This window comes from Lichenostomus cassidix, chromosome Z (assembly GCF_008360975.1).
Source record: "Lichenostomus cassidix isolate B80296 chromosome Z, HeHo_3.0, whole genome shotgun sequence".
NCBI classification, from domain to species: Eukaryota; Metazoa; Chordata; class Aves; order Passeriformes; family Meliphagidae; genus Lichenostomus; species Lichenostomus cassidix.
The window spans coordinates 35,236,111-35,254,804 of NC_139511.1; the positions used below are offsets into that span (position 1 = coordinate 35,236,111).

General features: G+C 35.9%; 1 protein-coding gene across 1 annotated transcript in view; it reads left to right on the forward strand.

Moving 5' to 3' along the window:
- Positions 1-18,694, forward strand: part of CNTNAP4 (contactin associated protein family member 4) — a 204,814-nt gene that overhangs the window by 133,771 nt on the left and 52,349 nt on the right. Inside the window, exons 5-9 of the mRNA XM_085042316.1 lie at positions 1,437-1,640; positions 1,814-1,998; positions 3,905-4,048; positions 6,439-6,700; positions 14,126-14,275. Of these exons, the coding sequence (XP_084898442.1) occupies positions 1,437-1,640; positions 1,814-1,998; positions 3,905-4,048; positions 6,439-6,700; positions 14,126-14,275 (945 nt within the window). The remainder of the gene's footprint in view (positions 1-1,436; positions 1,641-1,813; positions 1,999-3,904; positions 4,049-6,438; positions 6,701-14,125; positions 14,276-18,694) is intronic.

Below are 18,694 nucleotides of genomic sequence, written 5' to 3' on the forward strand. Positions count from 1 at the left end.
TAGATGGTGAAGACAAGATATGTGTGAGAAAAGTTACAAGAATTTCGATTAACATCTACATCCCATTCACAATCTTCATTAATTCATGGGGTGAGGGCAGGGGAAAAGTTTAATTTTGTTTATTTTCTATATTTAGACTGAACAGATTTTCCTTCTTAGGAGCTAGTGCTGCAGAGTAGTGTAAATGATTTTTAAGAGCCATGTTAATGTTTTTTATGCTCTTGTCCCAATAACTAATAAGAAGAGTATGTTCTCAATCCTTCTGTTATCAGTGCCTACTAAGAATGTATCTAGTTAGCTGGTTTGACAGACGCAGATAAATGTACAAGTGGTCTTATTGAAGTCTTTATTGAAGCTATTCTACATCACATTCATTACTGTAATTCAACAGTAATTAATGCTTTTCCTGTCCAAATTCATTCAATGACAAAATGAAGTAAAATAGTCAATCTGCATTTTATATTTTGGTAGACTGTCATACTTATTCATTGTACATTTGGTAAATGAATTCTTCATTATCAAGATATAAAGAAAATCAAGAAATCATATTTAAAAACCTAGCTGCATTCACTTGACAAGAACTTTTTGAAAATGGAATATAAATTACTAACTTTAAGCAATATAGTTAATTTGAATTCAGTTCATTTCCATGCTGACAATATGGAGAAACATTTTTAGTTAAATTATATAAAGTAAGCAAATAGATAATGGGTTTCCCTTGACTTACAAGAAGTCAACCAGTCAGTTGAAAAATAACTTCATATTTTATTGAGTGTCCTTTACATCTTCATTCGCTTCAAAAATATATTTTTCAAGGGTAATTACTTTTTTCTTCTTTACATATGAACTGTGAATATTTTATGAGCTTTTTATAGTGTTATCCATTCAGTTGTGTGTATCTTGCTCAGTCTGTACTGATTTTGATAGATACTCTTTTATACTCTTGGGATAAAATCATTTAGCCCTATTCCCTATTCCCTTCCCATCCCTTCCCTTCCCTTCCCTTCCCTTCCCTGAAAATCCCTGAACTTCCCTGAGCTTCCCTGAAAGCAGGTCAACAGCAACCTGGGCTGATTTTATTAACTGGAATGAATTGCAGGTAAATTAATAGAGATTTTCAGCCTAAGAAGACAAGTAAGAACAGAAATGTTCACAGTACTTTATATCTCCAAAGAAAGGAAGACCTACCTATCAGCATATGAAAACAGTATTAGATTTGAATAGAGGCAAGATGTCTTCTTGCCTGGTTTTATTATGTAGTAATAGCATCATCATTAAAACACGACAGTCTTAATATATGGGGAAGAAGTAAAGTATGATTTATTAGGCACAAGTGGATCTAGAGATGTTAGTGATGGGACTTCATATCATGTTGAAGTAACATGCAACTGTTTCTTTTAGACATAGCATTATACATTATCTTTCATTTCTTCTAGGGTCTGAGGTGGTTGGCTTTGATGGGAAAAGTTGTCTAATTTACACATTAAATAAAAAACTCATTAATGCACTGAAAGATGTGATTTCTCTGAAGTTTAAGACAATGCAAAGTGATGGAATTCTCCTCCACAGAGAAGGACAAAATGGAGACCACATCACCCTGGAATTAACTAAAGGGAAGCTGTCCCTACTCATTAACTTAGGTAACAGCTACAGTCTCATAAAGTCTAATATAGTCATTAGGCATTATTTGACTAAAACTTCTCTTCAACTGTTAAGTGGATTTTAATGTATAAAGTATGATAAACTAGCAGTATATTTTCGAATAATTATATTTTTCAATGAAATTAATAGTTTTTATTTTTCTTCTTTCAAGGTGATACTAAAACTCATCCTTCTAATGCCCAAATTAATATTACACTGGGCAGCCTTTTGGATGATCAACACTGGCATTCTGTTCTCATTGAGCATTTTAACAATCAAGTAAACTTTACAGTGGATAAACACACTCATCATTTTCATGCAAAAGGAGAATTCAATTATTTGGACCTTGATTATGAGGTGTGAAAATTACCTTTCCTTTATTACATTTATTACCTTTGTTATGCAAATGCACTGAAACAGGTAGTGAAAACAGAACTTAAGGAAGTTTGTAGTCCTTAAGACCTTGGGGATTTTCTGCTAAAGGAATGAATCAAAGAAAAAGAGATGTTCTTGGAGTACTAACCTTCCACTAGGTTCTTAACTCAGTATTTTCAAAAGACCATCCTTTTCATCCCAAATTCATTATTTTAATATCTTTTTTTCAGTAGAGCTGCAAATGTGACAAACAACATTGTAAACATAATGAATGACACCTAACTCAACGCTATTGTTTAATGAATATTCATGTTATTAACATAAAACTGGATGAAATTACAATAAATCAGCATAAAATCATTTTAAAAGGTTTATATTAAGACTTAAATCCCTGTTAGATCTGAAAAATGTACTGTGGAAAAAATCTTGCTTGCAGAATAGTAGATTCATGAAAAGTAGTAGATGTAATATGCTGTGAAATTTTCCTGCCTGTGGTTAAAAAAAACACGATTTCACAGTTGTAATGTGATGACTAGCTGCTTTATGTTTGCCCTATACTGTTTGTTGGATAAGACAATGAGTGATAGAGCGGAATGTCTGGGACATGCAGACTTTATTGTACTCATTCCAATTTTTAAGCACTTTAGAGTGGGATTTCATGCTGTTCTCTGTCTGCATTATTCCATTTCAAAAATATCTGCTCAGAATTTCTGAATGTAAATCATAACATCAAAGCTTGGAGAATCATGCCAATTAAAAAAAAAAGGGAGAGAGAAAATAACTGGTTGACAAATAGATATCTTTTACTGAATCAACCAGTATTGCAAGTTAAATTTTCCTCTCTTCCACATGCTATAGTTTGAAGTATGTGTTGCTAACATGAATAGAAGGAAAGCATAGAAACTTTGAATAAAGAACAATCTACTGTATTTTGAATTGCATTTCTGACTATAAAATTTACATAATTTAATAACAATGAAATACTTTTTTGGGTTGATTTTTTAGTAAGGTTATTTTAAACATTAAGTAAAATTTCAAAATTAAGGCATAAATATTTTAGACTGACCTTTTATACAACGTTTTTCAGAATAGCTTTTAAATATGTGAGCTCAAAAGTTCACTGGTACTGGCATCTTATTTCTTATGGTGCCCAAGAGTGAAAACATAGACTAGAGCATAACTGAGGTCACCCTTGTGGCAATGCTTTTCTAAAATAATTTACTGCTTTCTAACAGCTTTTGCCTCAGGGACTTATTTAGACAGAGTGATATTCTTTAATTTAGTAGCTCTCAATGGATTTTTATTTTTATTAAATCTTCCAATCTCCTTCTGAAACTAAGTAATTTTACAGCACCATACAAAGGAACTGCACGGCCTAAGCATTTTGAAAGGGAAAATGTACCTCCTTTTATTTGTTTCAAATATATCCTAGAATAATGTAATTTGATGCACTCTTGTTTTGTATTATGGTAGTTATGGTGTGCACACAGTGGAGAAGTTAGGCTCAAGTTTCCTAAAGTTGTTGCTAATTTTCTTCTTCCTTTTCACACTGTCTTGCATAGTCTGCATGTACCTGGTCTTGTCCTTCTTTGCCTTGGTTTTGCAACTGTAATGGACGGACCCTGAAAATTGATTCAAGACAATGCTAAGGGACATCAGAAGAAGAACAAAAAGCCAAAATGTCAGAATATTTTACTACACATGTTTGACTTGATATCGCCTAATTTTTGTCAGCCTATTCTTTTAATATGTAGTTGTGCTACAATGAAATAGACAAGAATTAGTAGATTCATTATGGGCCAGTCTGATTTCTGTTCTTCTAGTATAGTCAACTTCTTTGCTTAGAAAATTACTTAATAGTACTATTGATTTCTCTTCTCTTTCTAAGCTCAGCTTTGGAGGGATCCCAGTGCCTGGAAAATCAGGGACATTATCACGCAGGAACTTTCATGGGTGTTTTGAAAATATTTATTATAATGGAGTGAACATTATTGACCTGGCCAGGAGGCATAAATCTCAGATCTACTTTGTGGTAAGAGATTCATAGTTAAGAAAAAATAAATAAGTAAAGTAGTGAAAAAGACCACAACCACTTTCAAATCCAACCTGTTAGCACACAGTTACTGTAAAATTTATATTTGGTAATGAAAGAAAAATGAAGCCATTACCAAATTGGGCTGTTTTTCATTTTATGCTGTATAGACTCATCCAGTAAAAAAGGCAGGATAAATTTTATTCTTGAGCTTTTTGGCTGATATTTAGATGTGTCTGACATCACAGTGTTGTGTGGGATCTAACTGCATGACAAAAGTCAATGAACAAGATGCATCAGAAGCCATCAAATGTTTGGCTTTGTACCAGACTAATAAGAACATGTACCTGGTTAATAAGAACACCAGCAGCACATTTTAAAAGTTCTTTATTACTGAGGACACTGATCCACTTTGCTTTGTCCAGAGCATTATAATTTTGATCGACAAGTTCTAGTTTTCAGTTTATACTGACCTTTGTCTGAAGACCTGTTGTTTAGGTTGGTGGGTTTAATGCATTTATTGTGACATGGCCAACAGTTATATTATCCAAATCCCCACCTTTTAAAGAAATAGTTCCAATAACAAAATAAATGTCTTCTGCATTACAAAAGGCTTTCTAGAAATTTTAGTAAGTCCTTTGCTGTTGTTTTTGAGTTTTTTTCCCCCGCAGTAGAACAAGGGTAATTTCTATTTGCAACGTGTGCTTACATACCTATTTAGTAGAAGGAAATGCAGAGATATCATAGAAATAATCTCAGAATAATTAAAAATATCTTAAATTTTTTGACAATCCAAATATTTTTACTTGGATTTCTGTTCAGAATATGAAGAATCAAATTTTGTCCTCTGTCCCTGAACGAATGGATGAGAGGCATCTCTTCTCATGTGAAACTCACCTGAAATATTCCAAAATTAACTAAGCTGGTACTTCTACATTGTATTCTGTCCATTGTATTATGAATATTGGGGAATGGGCAATTATAGTAGCCTATGGGTGGACTAGTGGAAGGGGATCTTTGAAATTATTTGCAGTTGGAAATTTCATTATTTTCATATTTTAAATTGTCGTGCTACTCTCAAAACTATTTAGGAGATGTTTCATAATGTAAATATTTCAGAAAGTATATCTGTTACCACAGAACCCATATTAAATAGACACTTCACTGGAGGAATCTGAAAATGGCCAGCTTTTAGCATTTAACAAGGTTTATTAACCTGAGGAGTGTCTTTTCACTATGTGTCAGTTCAGCTGACTATTCATTTCTGTACAGCTGAGTTCATAAGACAAAGCTCTTACTTATTTATATATTTTCCTTGAAGAAAATGGAAATCCATAAACTTTAATACCTTGCCACTCCAGGGAATAGTGAGTATTTTTCTTAAATTGATTTTAAAATTTTACTGTGTGGTCAAAGTTTTATGCATGCTCAAAAGCTTAAAACCTCTTTGTGTTGAGCAGAAATTAAGTGTACTTTAAATTCCAAAGATATTAATCTTTAGTAATACTTCATACAGAACAATTTGTTATAGTTCAAATGGTGTCAGCAAGTCATTAGATCAGAGTGCACAGTGTACTACTATCAAGTACCATAAAGTATTAACTACCTCTGACACCAGATGCAAAAAATGCATTATTCCCATTCCACATTTCTTATCTGCATCACTCACTACAAGTACAGATGCAGGTTAGTCTCAGAGTTTCCAATTAATTCAACTGCAAGTTTACCTAAGAAAGAGTTATTTCAGAAGAAGGTAAGCACAAAATAAAGGCTACGTGCATAAATCCAACTCATTATCTAGTCCATATGAGCCTGCTTGAAAACACATTCCCTCTTGATTTAAGTATGTGTTTTGCATTTGTAAGTAGCAAGGATTTTTATATGGAATTTTTCTGTTTGTGAAAACAAACATTGGAGTTGGCGCACATCTCCAATTGCATTGATTTGGAAATTTTTTTTATTAAATTTAACACTGTCTAAAACAATCAGTGCCATGCTCAACATTTCTCTCTGCATCCAAACATTTAGAACCACGTAAGTGTTTACATGCATTCGGTGGCATTTTATTTGACATTCAAAAAGTTCTCAAGTCCCTAGTGCTTACTGAGGCTGAGCCAAACTAGGAACAAAGCAGGTCTTTCTAACTGCTGAAGTACCATTAAATCAGATGTGTAATTTAGGAACTTACCTCATTCAGTTAAAGGTCCTTGCCACTCTTTGCTCAGGCAGATGAGTCTATTCTGGTCAAACAGCTATGTGGTTGAACATTTTTCAAACTGATTTTTAGACTAACATGTTTAAGTACTATGCATCATGTTTTGAAACTGCAGTTTCCATGGAGAAATTCTCATGACTCTTCCTAATGCCATATTTGTTTCATTTCTTTCTAGGGCAACGTGTCCTTCTCATGTTTAGAGCCACAGGTGGTTCCTGTTACATTTCTGAGCTCCAGCAGTTATCTGGCACTGCCAGGCCCACCAGGGCAAGATGAAGTATTTGTCAGTTTTCAGTTTCGCACTTGGAACAAGGAAGGACTTCTATTATCCAGTAAACTACACCAGTCTTCAGGTGGTTTCCTCTTATATCTGAGTGATGGGAGACTTAAAATCAATCTTCATAAAATGGGAAGAGTACTGAGCGACATCGCTGCAGGTAACATAAATTAAGAAAAAAGAAAATCCAAGGCTCCTATGTGGAAAAAAAATAGATTAATGAAAAGTCATCTCACTTAGTGCCTGCATTCTTCACTTGTTTTTATGACTACTTTGTATGCAACTATGCTTTACTTGTGTGAATTTTACACCCAATTATTTCTAAACGCTTTAGTTTCTCACAAATATACCTATTCTTCTTTTCCCCATGAATAAGTAGAAATTACTTGCAGTATTAGAGGCTGAAGAATGGAATCCTTAGCTTAACATGCATACAGTATGTACAGCTCGTGCATAATCTGGAAAATCTAAGCAGATTTATCAGTTGTGAAGTGTAAGAAATTTAGTCTCTTACTCTGTCAAGATAAGCCATTAAGATGTTTTTCACCATTTGTCAGTGCTTTCAAAGGCATCAAGTAACTCATATTTTTATAAAGTTATGCATCATTAAAAATATCACACCTATTATTTTCTAGAGTTCTCAATTGCAGAGATGTCCATTAAACTGGGACAGTGGATGCCCAATACCAGATCATGTTTCAGAAAACCAGGGCAAGTTTGAGTCTGCATTTAAAAAAATAAAAAAGGAACTTGAGGAAAATTAATACCTGAGAGATAAAGGGTCACTTTTGTAGTTAATAGCTGAATTGAGACTACAACATCTACCTTTGGTAGTACACTGCTAGGCATCCAGCAGGGTGAAACAGAGATTTTCAGAAATCTAGTACCTTCTGGTCTTCTTATGAGTAATTTCACTCTTGGCTAACAAATATGTCAAGAAAAGAGGATGAGGTAACTACAGTGATATATAGTCATGTCAGAGAGTATCCAGTTGAGGTTCTGAGAAGCAGGTCCCAGCTTTAACTTTCTCTCTGCCTGGCAGGAGTGGGACTAACCCACAAAGGTTCTCCTCAGTTTTTCTGAGTGCTGGTAGCTCTTGATGTGAGAACAAGTCTATTGACCCAGTCAGGAATCTCCATCTTTCAGGCAATATAGGAGCAGGACAGAGATGACATCATCTTCACCTCCAAGGCTTTTTATACAATATTGAGATTCAGTAATATCATCATGCAATTATAACAACACCTTCACCAAGCAGCACTTCATCAGCACTGTACTGTTCTCTGGCATTCCATGTATCATAGCTGCCCTAGAGCTTCTCACTGTTTGTGCAAACAAATTGAATTTTGCCCTTTACTTGGAGATGGATTATATTATATTATTTGATAAAATGACCTCTCAGTCAGTCAAAACTGCATGATAGGAATTAGGTGGATAAATGGGTTTACAAGGAATATATGAAGGTGAGGAAATGAGGCTGGGGCTGGAGTAGTTTCTGTATGGACAAAGATGACCAGAGCTTCTCCACTAGCTGCAGGAATACGTTGTAGAAGTAATGGTGAATTTGGATGCAGAAAACACATTTATGACATCCAAAACATCAGTTGATCTTAGATTTATTTTGACCCATACACAAGCATGTGTGTCCTATTTCATATTCACAAAGCAGAATATTATTAGTGTAAATGAAGCCAAGTTAGTTCCAGTTAAGTAATGTGTAAACTGAATTAACAGGTGCAAAAAAACTGAGCAACTCCCAAAACAGTTATAATTGGTACAAAGACAAAATAAGGATCAACTGATCTAAAACGTTCACAAAGTGCACTAGACAGTTTAATGTGGACAAGAAGAGCAAAGCAGAACCAAGCAGGGCAAAGAAACAGCCAGAGGATATGAGGATGAGGTCTCCTTAATCTTTGTTTCATGCTCCCGTTTGTTTTAGATTGACTCCTTGTTTTAATTCCTCTTACAAAATGAAAGTGTCCTTGAGGGGGTAAAAGAAAGAACGGAAGGGAAGGGAAAAAGAAAGAAGGGGAGTTCAGGAAAGTTCGAGGATGCTCAGAGAAGTTCAGGGAAGGGAAGTACAAGGCAAGGCAAGGCAGGGGGAGGGAAGGGAAGAAGGGAGGAGGGGTGGAGGGAGGGAGGGGTGGAGGGAGAGAGGAAGGAAAAGGAAGGAAGGAAGGAAGGAAGGAAGGAAGGAAGGAAGGAAGGAAGGAAGGAAGGAAGGAAGGAAGGAAGGAAGGAAGGAAGGAAGGAAGGAAGGAAGGAAGGAAGGAAGGAAGGAAGGAAGGAAGGAAGGAAGGAAGGAAGGAAGGAAGGAAGGAAGGAAGGAAGGAAGGAAGGAAGGAAGGAAGGAAGGAAGGAAGGAAGGAAGGAAGGAAGGAAGGAAGGAAGGAAGGAAGGAAGGAAGGAAGGAAAAGAAATTCTGAAGTTCATTTTGTTTCTACAGGAGTATAATCATTACCAGTTATATTTTAAACCGTTTATTATTTTAACTCAGGAAAAGACCATAAGCCTGTAATGACCACAGATAATGTTGAAATTTACATAAATACTGTGATTCTGTTCCTGTGGGTGATAATATGATCAGCCCTGGTATTTTTTTATAATCTAAAATAACTGATGCACAAAGAGTACCACTTTAATGACAAGAGATTTCCCTAGGCTTACCATTTGAAAATGTCAATTTCTTAGTAGGAATGTCAGTGGTATGTAGTTAGCAGTGATGAATTTGGCTTTTTAGGAGCCATTTCAATTGCTGTTCAATTAGGTGATATATGTTAAAGAAACTGTTGCCATGGATTGTCATTTTAACAGACCAGCTGAAGGTTGTGGCACTTTTAACAGCTGTAGGTAGACTTGCGCATGGAGCAGTTTATTCCATTTCAAAGCTGCAACACAATACATAAAATATTAGCATAAACATTCCAAAATAAATCTTGACGTTCTATGCTGAAAGAGAATTTAATGTTCTCATGCTATGTTCAGCTTTCTGTTCATAAAGTCTACCAGAAGGAGTTATGTTTGCCTTTGTGAAGGCAAAACCTAATGTAAAGTCATCTTATTCCCTCCTAAGAAAGAATTTATCTAACAAAACCATATGGGAAACTTTTCCTTGAGTTGTTGAAGTGTTTGTCGTAGCACTCACTGAAGCAATTCAAGTCTGCATTTGGAGACTGAGTAATTAAATCATGGATGGTTGGACAGGTTTGCTCCCCTACAGGCAAGAACTTAGGACCTGACTTTCACACACACACAGACACACATGTAATATTTGATCATTAAATCAGAGTATATTTCCTTGTGCACAATTGTTAAATTAATTAATCCTGTGTTTTTTAGGAATTTCTTCAACCTTATAAGCCCAAGGAGGATGGCATGTTAATTCATAAGTAATTAAGTTATTATGAGTTCTGTTTTTATTTTACAGAATGGTTGTTTAATATCTTTCCTTTGTAGCCTCTCTTGCAAGCTGTACATTAAATATTCACAAAGAAATAACATAGATCTAAAAAAGAAGAAATCAACAAAGTTAATTTGTTTTGAATAATGAGACCAAATTGAATTACAATATGAGTAAATGTTAGACCTTATTACTCAGTTTCTTCTATGACCCTCTATTTCTATGCAGCTTTGAATTTTCAGGCAGTTTTTAATTAAGGGATGTTAACAACAATGGGATTTGATTGTTATACATCAGACTTATCTATAAATTACTTCCTCTAAACTTTTTTTTGTTTCACACTGATCTTCTAATAATTTATATCCACAGTATTTTCATATATGTTCCTGAGGATGGGTGCCATTGCTCTTCTAGGCTTCCCATAGACCCTATTGTTACAAACCAGTTTAAACTAAGCAAGCAAAGGAAACTAAGTCTCCGCAAATAAAATGGATCGAACCCAGAAAGGTTCAAATTATACCCAAAATATGTGATTAAAACCTAATGAGTGTAGGTGTTGGTGCCAAAAAGTTGATATATTTTATTTAATAATGAAAGAGGCACAGAGAGAGAGAAAAGAAATAGAAAAAGAGTTGGGAGGGGGAGGGACAGGGAGGGACAGGGAGAGAGTGACAGAGGTTAGATAGAAACATATCACCCTTCCAGGGGTACCAACGATGTCTCCTTGCTCTCCTCCATCTGGTCTGCTGGGTGGTGAGGCTCCCCTGCCACGGCCACCATGCCAAGGAATATAAAAGCCATGGATTAATATGCATTTGGGCCAGGTGGGAGTGCCCAGGTGCCTCCCCTGCAGAGGGCTAGGTTTGACACTGTCCCTTGCAACACTGGATCTGTTGCATCATCTCTGCTGCAGGGCCTGGGGAGCCCCTGGGGGGCCTTTGATGGGCCATGACACCCCTCAGCTGTCCTTGCTGTGGATCAGCTTTCCCCAGGGTGAAGGAACTCTGCCCCTGGGCTCCCCTGCTCAGCACAGGAGGGGCATTCACTGCCTCTGACCAGAGGCTTTCTCACCACACTCCCAAAACCTCTCCCCCACCCTTTGGTGTGAGGCTCTGTGCCTCCTGGCAGCTGAGATCCTGGGGCTGTGGTCTCCACCCCAAGGGTGCTAAGCTTGTGCTCTGTAAATGTATTCTTCTCCTGAGTTCACTTATCTGCATCAGCAGGCAGTGAGCAGTGTGGTTCAGGGCCTCAGTCAGAAAGCCTATTCAGGTTTTCCTGGTTTTTCTCTGCAGCTTTTGTACAGTTTTGCTATACTAGGCAAAGGTCCTTCATGAACATGTTTAAGTCATAAACTATAACATTTCAGTCTCCGACAGACATTTTAATACTTAATTTAAAATGATGGAACTAATGAAAATAAATGATATTTTCTTTAATAGCTACCTTATTATGTATTAAAAAACCAATTGCTTTGTTTTCCCCCCTTGTTTCTGGTTAAGCATTTTTGTAACTTATAGTAGAGCAGCAGACAATATAATTTTCAGATGGAATGTAAATGTTAGTAGTCCACTGGCCTCCTCCACTTAGATGTTGTACTACTCCATGTCTCCACACAAGCAAATGTGAATTTAATCAAGGTTCTCTATTCAAGGGCTAAAATTAACTGTTTTATTCAGAGTGTCTTGTGCTCCCACCGTCGCATTCCTCAGTTCCCAGACTCAATAAAAGGGACTTTTGGGAAGCCTTAACTTGAGCTACATGGACATTGTTGAATACCTCTAATCATGCCAACCTGTAGGAAGAGGAGATAGAATATCCATTCCAAAATCATATGGTAGGTCAGTAAAGCAAACTAAAATCAACAACCCAAAAAGTACGAAATTAATGTTACTAATTTTCCAGTAACCGAAAACTTTTGATGGTCTGAAATTCCATTCTTTATGTTAGGACAACCTCTCACCTACCTTTACCATCAAATATTGCAAGGTTTGGAGTATGGTTTACCCATCAGAACAAGTACCTACTGAAGCAGGATGCACAACTAAGAATTAAAAGCAGTTGTCTTTTTAATAATTGAAATGAAGTGACAGACTGTATTGCTAGATTTAGTATTTTCAATAATAACATAAATTATGCAAGTACATGCTCAGTGAGTTTGCTGATGACACCAACCTGAGTGGTAAAGTTGATTTGCTTGAGGGAAGGGATGCAGCCCCTGATAGACTTGAAGATAAAGCAACCTTGAAGAATGGACCCATGTGAACCTCATGAAGTTCAACAAAGCCAAATGCAAGTACCTGCACCTGGGTTTAGGCACCCCTCACTATCAGTACAGGTTGGGGGAGGAAAGGATTGAACACTGGCCTGCTGAGAAGGACTTGGGGATGCTGGTGGGTGACACCCCACCTCAATAACTGCATCAATCTCTGGAGTCCCCCACACAAGAAAAACATGGTCCTGCTAGAGGGAGACTAGAGCAGGGTCATGAAAATAATCAGAGGGCTGGAACACATCTCTGTGAAGACAGGCTGAGAGAGTCGGTGTTGTTCAACCTAGACAAAAAAAAGCTTCAGGGACACCCTGGCTTTCAATACTTAAAAGAAGGGCTATAATGAAGATTTTCATAGTTTTCTCCCCCAAGGATCTGAAGTGGCAGAACATGAGGCAACAATTTTAAAGTGAAACAGGTTATATTTACATGCTCCATTCCTGCAAATGTTCAAGGTTATGTTGTAAGGGAGTCTTGGCAATCTGATTCAGTAAAAAAATTCTCTGCAAAGAGGGAGATTGGACTAACAGATATTTAGAGATCACTTGCAGCCCGAAATGCTGTATGATTCTATGATTCTTTGATTTCTGAAGGAAAAGTTAGAGTATTGAAGAGATGTGACGACTGAGGAAATCATCTGTTACTTGAAGTACCTGTGCAAGGCTGGGACTAAAGCAAAATATTTATGACTTTGTATTATGTGTTTCATAATAAATATACTGCTTGAAATAAGGAAAAAATGACAGAAAATGTATATAGGACAAATATTTGCTTAAATGTATTGGAGATACTATATAGGTGATAGTTCATCTGAGTTTGCAATCTTCTAGGGTTTATTTCTTTATTGTGGGCCAATCTTTTTTTTAGATTATGGTAGTTAACAATCTATGGATCCTAGTTATGCTGTAAGTTAGCTATTTGAACCTGCTCATCTTTCTCTTTTTTCTTTTCTTTCTGTTTAAATGAATCTTAACTCATGGACTGTTACTGTAGCATATACAAGGAATTTTAGAGAGGAGTACATAAATACATGAAATTTCAAGCAGGAAATCACAGATCAAAAATCATAAGCACTCTGCAGTCAAGAAAAGGCTTTCCCTAATTCAAAGGTTGTATTCTTCACTGAAAGAAGTATCTCTGTTCTGAAGTACACTCAAGAACGTCATTGACTTTAAACACTTGTTAAAGATAATAATGTGGTTACATGATGCCCTGTGTAGAATTTATTTAATTATGTATACTTAAGTACTTTCCAGAATCAGGGCTATAAGTTTATGGCTTTGTGGCACTATATATCTACGTAGCCAGAGGTAATGTAAATTTGTGTTGGGGGCTAAACTCTCAAGATATTTTCCCATACCTATCCAATAAAAAAATGAGCTGAAAGAAAAATTGTCTTGTGACATTGACATGGCGATTGTTGAATCTTTTAACATCTACAGGATTTTACTGTGTTGCTGTGTTGTAATATAATGACTACTTTTTAATTTAAAATATTAAGAAATCCTTTATTACAATGTAGTAAAATATGTATTATGTGTAAAATACTGTATCAGTCATCACAATGATATCTTAATGATAACCTCCTTAGATTGGGAGGATACTCTTCTCAGTCATTACATTAAATGGATATATTGCAGATAATTAGGCTATGACAACCCTACTACAACAGTAAAAGTTATTCACTAAAGTACCTTTATTTTTTATTCATCAAATGTGAAGTAAGGTTCTGACTTCACAAAAGATGCTTGTGCTTATTAAGTCCTTTTTCACTTCACTTCACTATCACTTGGAGATTTTATGGGTGCTATGATTGCTTTATTGGTCCCTTCTCCTTTCAACTCTATAAATGAAGGTAGTACAACAATTAGTGGAAGTTTATACTAAATTTTGGGGTTTTATTTTGCTTTCAGGTTCTGGATTAAATAACGGCCAGTGGCATTCTGTATCTCTCTCTGTCAAAAGGAATCGTCTCAGTGTAAGAGTGGACAATGATGTGACCTCGTTTGCTCATGCCTCCATACCTCTGCAGATATATTCAGGAGACATTTTCTACTTTGGAGGTGAAATATGTTGTTTTTTAATGTTGACAATATCCAACAGTTACACATCAATTTTTCCTGACATATCTAATCAAATTACAAGAATTGCTTGGCTTGCTTCCAGTCTTTTTTGCCTACCTTGGTTCAGGCACTCTTATGATGCTTGGAGTTTCAGCTTCCTTCAAATTTTACAATGTTGGGTGCAATAAGTCACCACCCTAATTCCTTGGTCACTTTTTAGATCATCATAACTTGTATCATGTTCTGATAATTGAATATAGTCTGGCTGGCAGACACAGGAAGGTTTCTCTTGCTGCAGAGAAATTTATTTTGTTTTATAAATGAATATTTATGAGAATATTCCACTGGAAGGACTTCAAGTTTTCACATTAAGTGTATGCTTACCTGTATAAATACCCTTACAGATTCTTTTTCTTTTTTCCTTTTTTACCACGGTGACACAACTTTTCTAAGTTTCAAGAATAAAATTTTTGCCTGGAAACCTACATTTGTATATCTTCATTTCTCTATGAATATCAACAGTCAGCTGCCATCAAGAGATGATGTCATTAATAACATGTATTGTTACTGATAGGGTAGAAAAGAAAAGGTTGTTAAGTATTTATATAATTCTGTTGGGAATGGACTGCATAATAACAATGATAAACATGATCTGGGTGCATTATTAGCTTAATGCTTACTCTCTTTTAAATATTAATGGTTGAACTATTTATTAATACTTCTCAAATTTCTGAGAAAACTGAGAAGACTGTGTACAACACACTAAATAAGTATGGACCAAATAATTGTACACAAATGACTTCCCTTGAAACAATAGTTTTTAAATAAATTTCATGCTTACAAGCAGACTCTAAGTACAATAACTGCTACATGAGCATTCACATGAGCATTTCACATCTGGCATCTACCATTTTCTACTAAAAATACCCTTTGACTTGGCTAATAACCAGTGAAATCAGAAAAAGATGCAAAATATTAGTCTTGAATAACCCTATCTATGTTGCTTCAGGCTCCCAGATATCTGATTAGGTGATTTTCACCATTGCAGGGTTGATGACACAGATGAATAGATCAGAAGGGAAGTGTGCAGTTACAAAAACCAGTGTATTCAATTAAGTTGCACAAGGACATTTCTATTTGTCTTTTTCAGTGTGGAAGGGAAAAATTAATTCCAGGAACTCTGAAAGTAGCAACTTCATATCTACCCCTCATATTCTCTGATTTCAGCCTTATAGTTGAAACCTGGAGCTCATGCATGTCATTAAAAGTTAAGGAATACTAGAAGTGGGTTTCTGAGTTTAGAAAATTGTTTATTAAATTTTTATGTTATATACCACTGTCAAAATGCAGACAATGCATTTTTACTTTCTTTCCAAGTTCATATGAATATTTACTGTGTTTGTACTGGTTGTTAAAATATGAGCATCAGCCTTCCAGGGGAGATGTCCTGGGGACATGGTGATTTGTTTACTTGTTTTAATGAATACAAATTATGCAGGAAATATATATGCCTAACTAGGAAAACGTGTAATAAACATGAAAATATTTTGGCGTTATGTCAGCAAAATTTTCAGTCATGCTATCATTAAGGATCTATAACCTCTTTCAGTTCTTGTATTAATAACTCACTGCAACTATAAGAGAAAATTATATTATTTAATATTGCAATAAGCACATAATGTAAATTTAATTATTAAAGTAATTATTCTTATCTTTAATATCCAGTCTACATTTAAAAGCAAGCACAGTTTAATTAATGTTAATGGTATTATCTTTTCTCTAACAGAAGTAGAAGACAATTCTTAAAAAAGAGATGCTAAGAAAAATATCTGAGACATAATTTTGTAAAATTGATTAAGTCTAAAATTTGTAAACTTTTCCCGCTTTCTCTGGCATTAATTAATTTGTTTGTTTATTTGTTTTTTTATTAATTTGTTCATTTATTTATGTGTATGAACTCCACTGGCATTGTCTCATTCTCAAATGAGCATTATATTTTTCACTAGGAATGACAGAATTTATGTTGCCATTCAGTTGTAGAATGCTGTAATGCTTGTGTTTAGACCTGTGATTGATTTGTCTAACTCTGTGGTGCTGAAAACTTACTGTGCTCCTATTTGGACATTTTCAAGTCCACAGATTTGTTGTTCTTAGTGCAACATACCAAGTAGATAATAAATATTAGCCTTTTGAAACATAACAATTTTGAGCAGCTTGGTTTCTGAACAGAGCTAAACACACTGAAAGTTTATTAACTTGTTAAATTTCAGTTTTAATTAATTTTCTAATCTATATTTCTCAGAAACATATCTATACTACTTATGTTGTTGCACACTCATTTGAATACATTTAGTAGTTTCCACTATCATTTTGCTTTTCTCTACATCATAAGCCTCTCTACTGTCTTTACAGGACTTCAAAAGTACCCATTAGCTCTGTGGAACAGAGAAGTGTCTTAAAACTCACTGCTTCCTAACATGCTGAAAAAAGGGTTTTCAAATGCTGTGAACCAGAATGCAGAATTATTTGACTAATATCAAATGATGACCTTTGTGCATCATTCCAGAAGAAATAATACCCGTTGGAAGAAAGACAAAATAAAAACCATTTAAGCATTGTAGTGCAGTGTGTAGCTGCCACTGGGGAAAACTGCTTAATGGACATATTTTAAATCAAATTAGGATTAAAGTAATTTATTTGTTTACTACAAATTTTCAATTAATTGGTAATCAGTGAACAAGGCATTTCAGGATCAGTAAGACAATAAATAAACCACAATATTAGATTCTTACAGTGTTATTTGTAGGTTGAGTTGGACATTCAGATGTTGTGTAGTTTAACCCTCTGTTCTAAACAAGGCTGGTTAGATCAAGATGTACAGGGCTGTGACCACTCCAGTCTTGAACAGTTCTAAGGATGGAAATCTCATATCTTCTTGGGGAAAACTGTTCTCAAATTGACTTCTGTCACAGTAAAAACACTTGTTGCTTGTGTCTTTTGTCTTATGATCCAAATTTGCAGGTTTTTAGTTTTGTCCTTTTTCTCTTGTCTCATCACCGTGCACTGCTGGAAGAAGTCTTGCTCCATCTTCTCTGTGCCGTCTTATCAGATAGCTTTATCTTCTCGTCTTAAGACCGAGTAGGCTCAGCTCTTCCAGCCTCTCCTCATAACTGCACTCAGCTTCCCTGACCTTGGAGGCCTCCACTGGCCACACCCTAGGACATTTCCTGTGCTGGGGAGCCCACAGTTACAGTACTCCAGATTTGGTCTCACAAGTGCCATGTAGCAGGAAGGACCACTTCCCAAAATTTGCTGATTATGCTCTTGATAAATACACCCTAGAATGACATTGGTCTCCTGTGCTGCAAGGGCACTTTCCCAGCTCGTGGTCCGCTTGATGGACATTCGGACCTCAGTCCTCTCTCTGGACAGTTATCCTCCAGTTTGGATTGTTACGTGGACTTGTTCCATCTCAGATTAAACATCTTGATCTTGTTCTTACTAAATTGCATGGCATTCCTGTCAGCTTATTTTTCCAGCCAGCCTAGGCCTGTTTGAATTTTAGCCCTACTCACCAATATTTGGTTCCTGCCTCCAGTTTGATATCTGTTGTCGGATTGCTGGAAATGTGTGCTGTCTCATCATCCTTAATGACATCTTAAGGATGTCACTACTGACATTAATGACATTTTAGACGTCACTACTGATCTCTGAGGAACCTTCTGTTCAGTGATCATCAGCTGGACTTTGAATCATTAATTGCCTGCTTATCCCACCCATATACCATGAATCTGGTGATAGGGGGACTACAGAAAACTGTTAAGTTAAGGTGTGCAATGCTCACTGCCCTCCCTTTATGAAAAAGGAGAGAAAGAAAACAAAGTAAAGAAAACGAAGTCCTTGGTCAGGCATGATTTAGCCTCGAACCTAAAGTTAGCCAGTTAACTTCTTGTCCTTCACATGTTTAGAAATGTCTTTTTAGAAGTTTTGCTCTGTGAATTTGCCAGGGACTGCAGTAAGACCAACTGCCCTCTAGTTTCTGGAAGATGGGTGTAACATCTGCCTTTTCCAATTATCAAGAAGTTCAACAAAGTGCTGAGACCCTTTGAGGATTAAAAGGTTAATGAATTCACAATGACAATGGCAATTATTAAAATGGCATTGACCAGCTCCTGCAGCACCCTCAGGTGCACCTTGGGCTGATTGTCCCTTTGCTGTGGGTACTGCGTTCTTTTTTCGTGTTTTGCTAAGATATGGGAAGCCTAAGGATCAGTTTTACTAATGAAAGAAAAGACCTTGAAGAAAACAGCTCTTCTCAAGACCCTTGTCACTAAGTCCCCTGTCCCAAGGAGTAATGTATCCATAATCTCTTTAGCCTTCCTTTTCCTACTGTTGCACCCACAGAAACCTTTTTGTTGT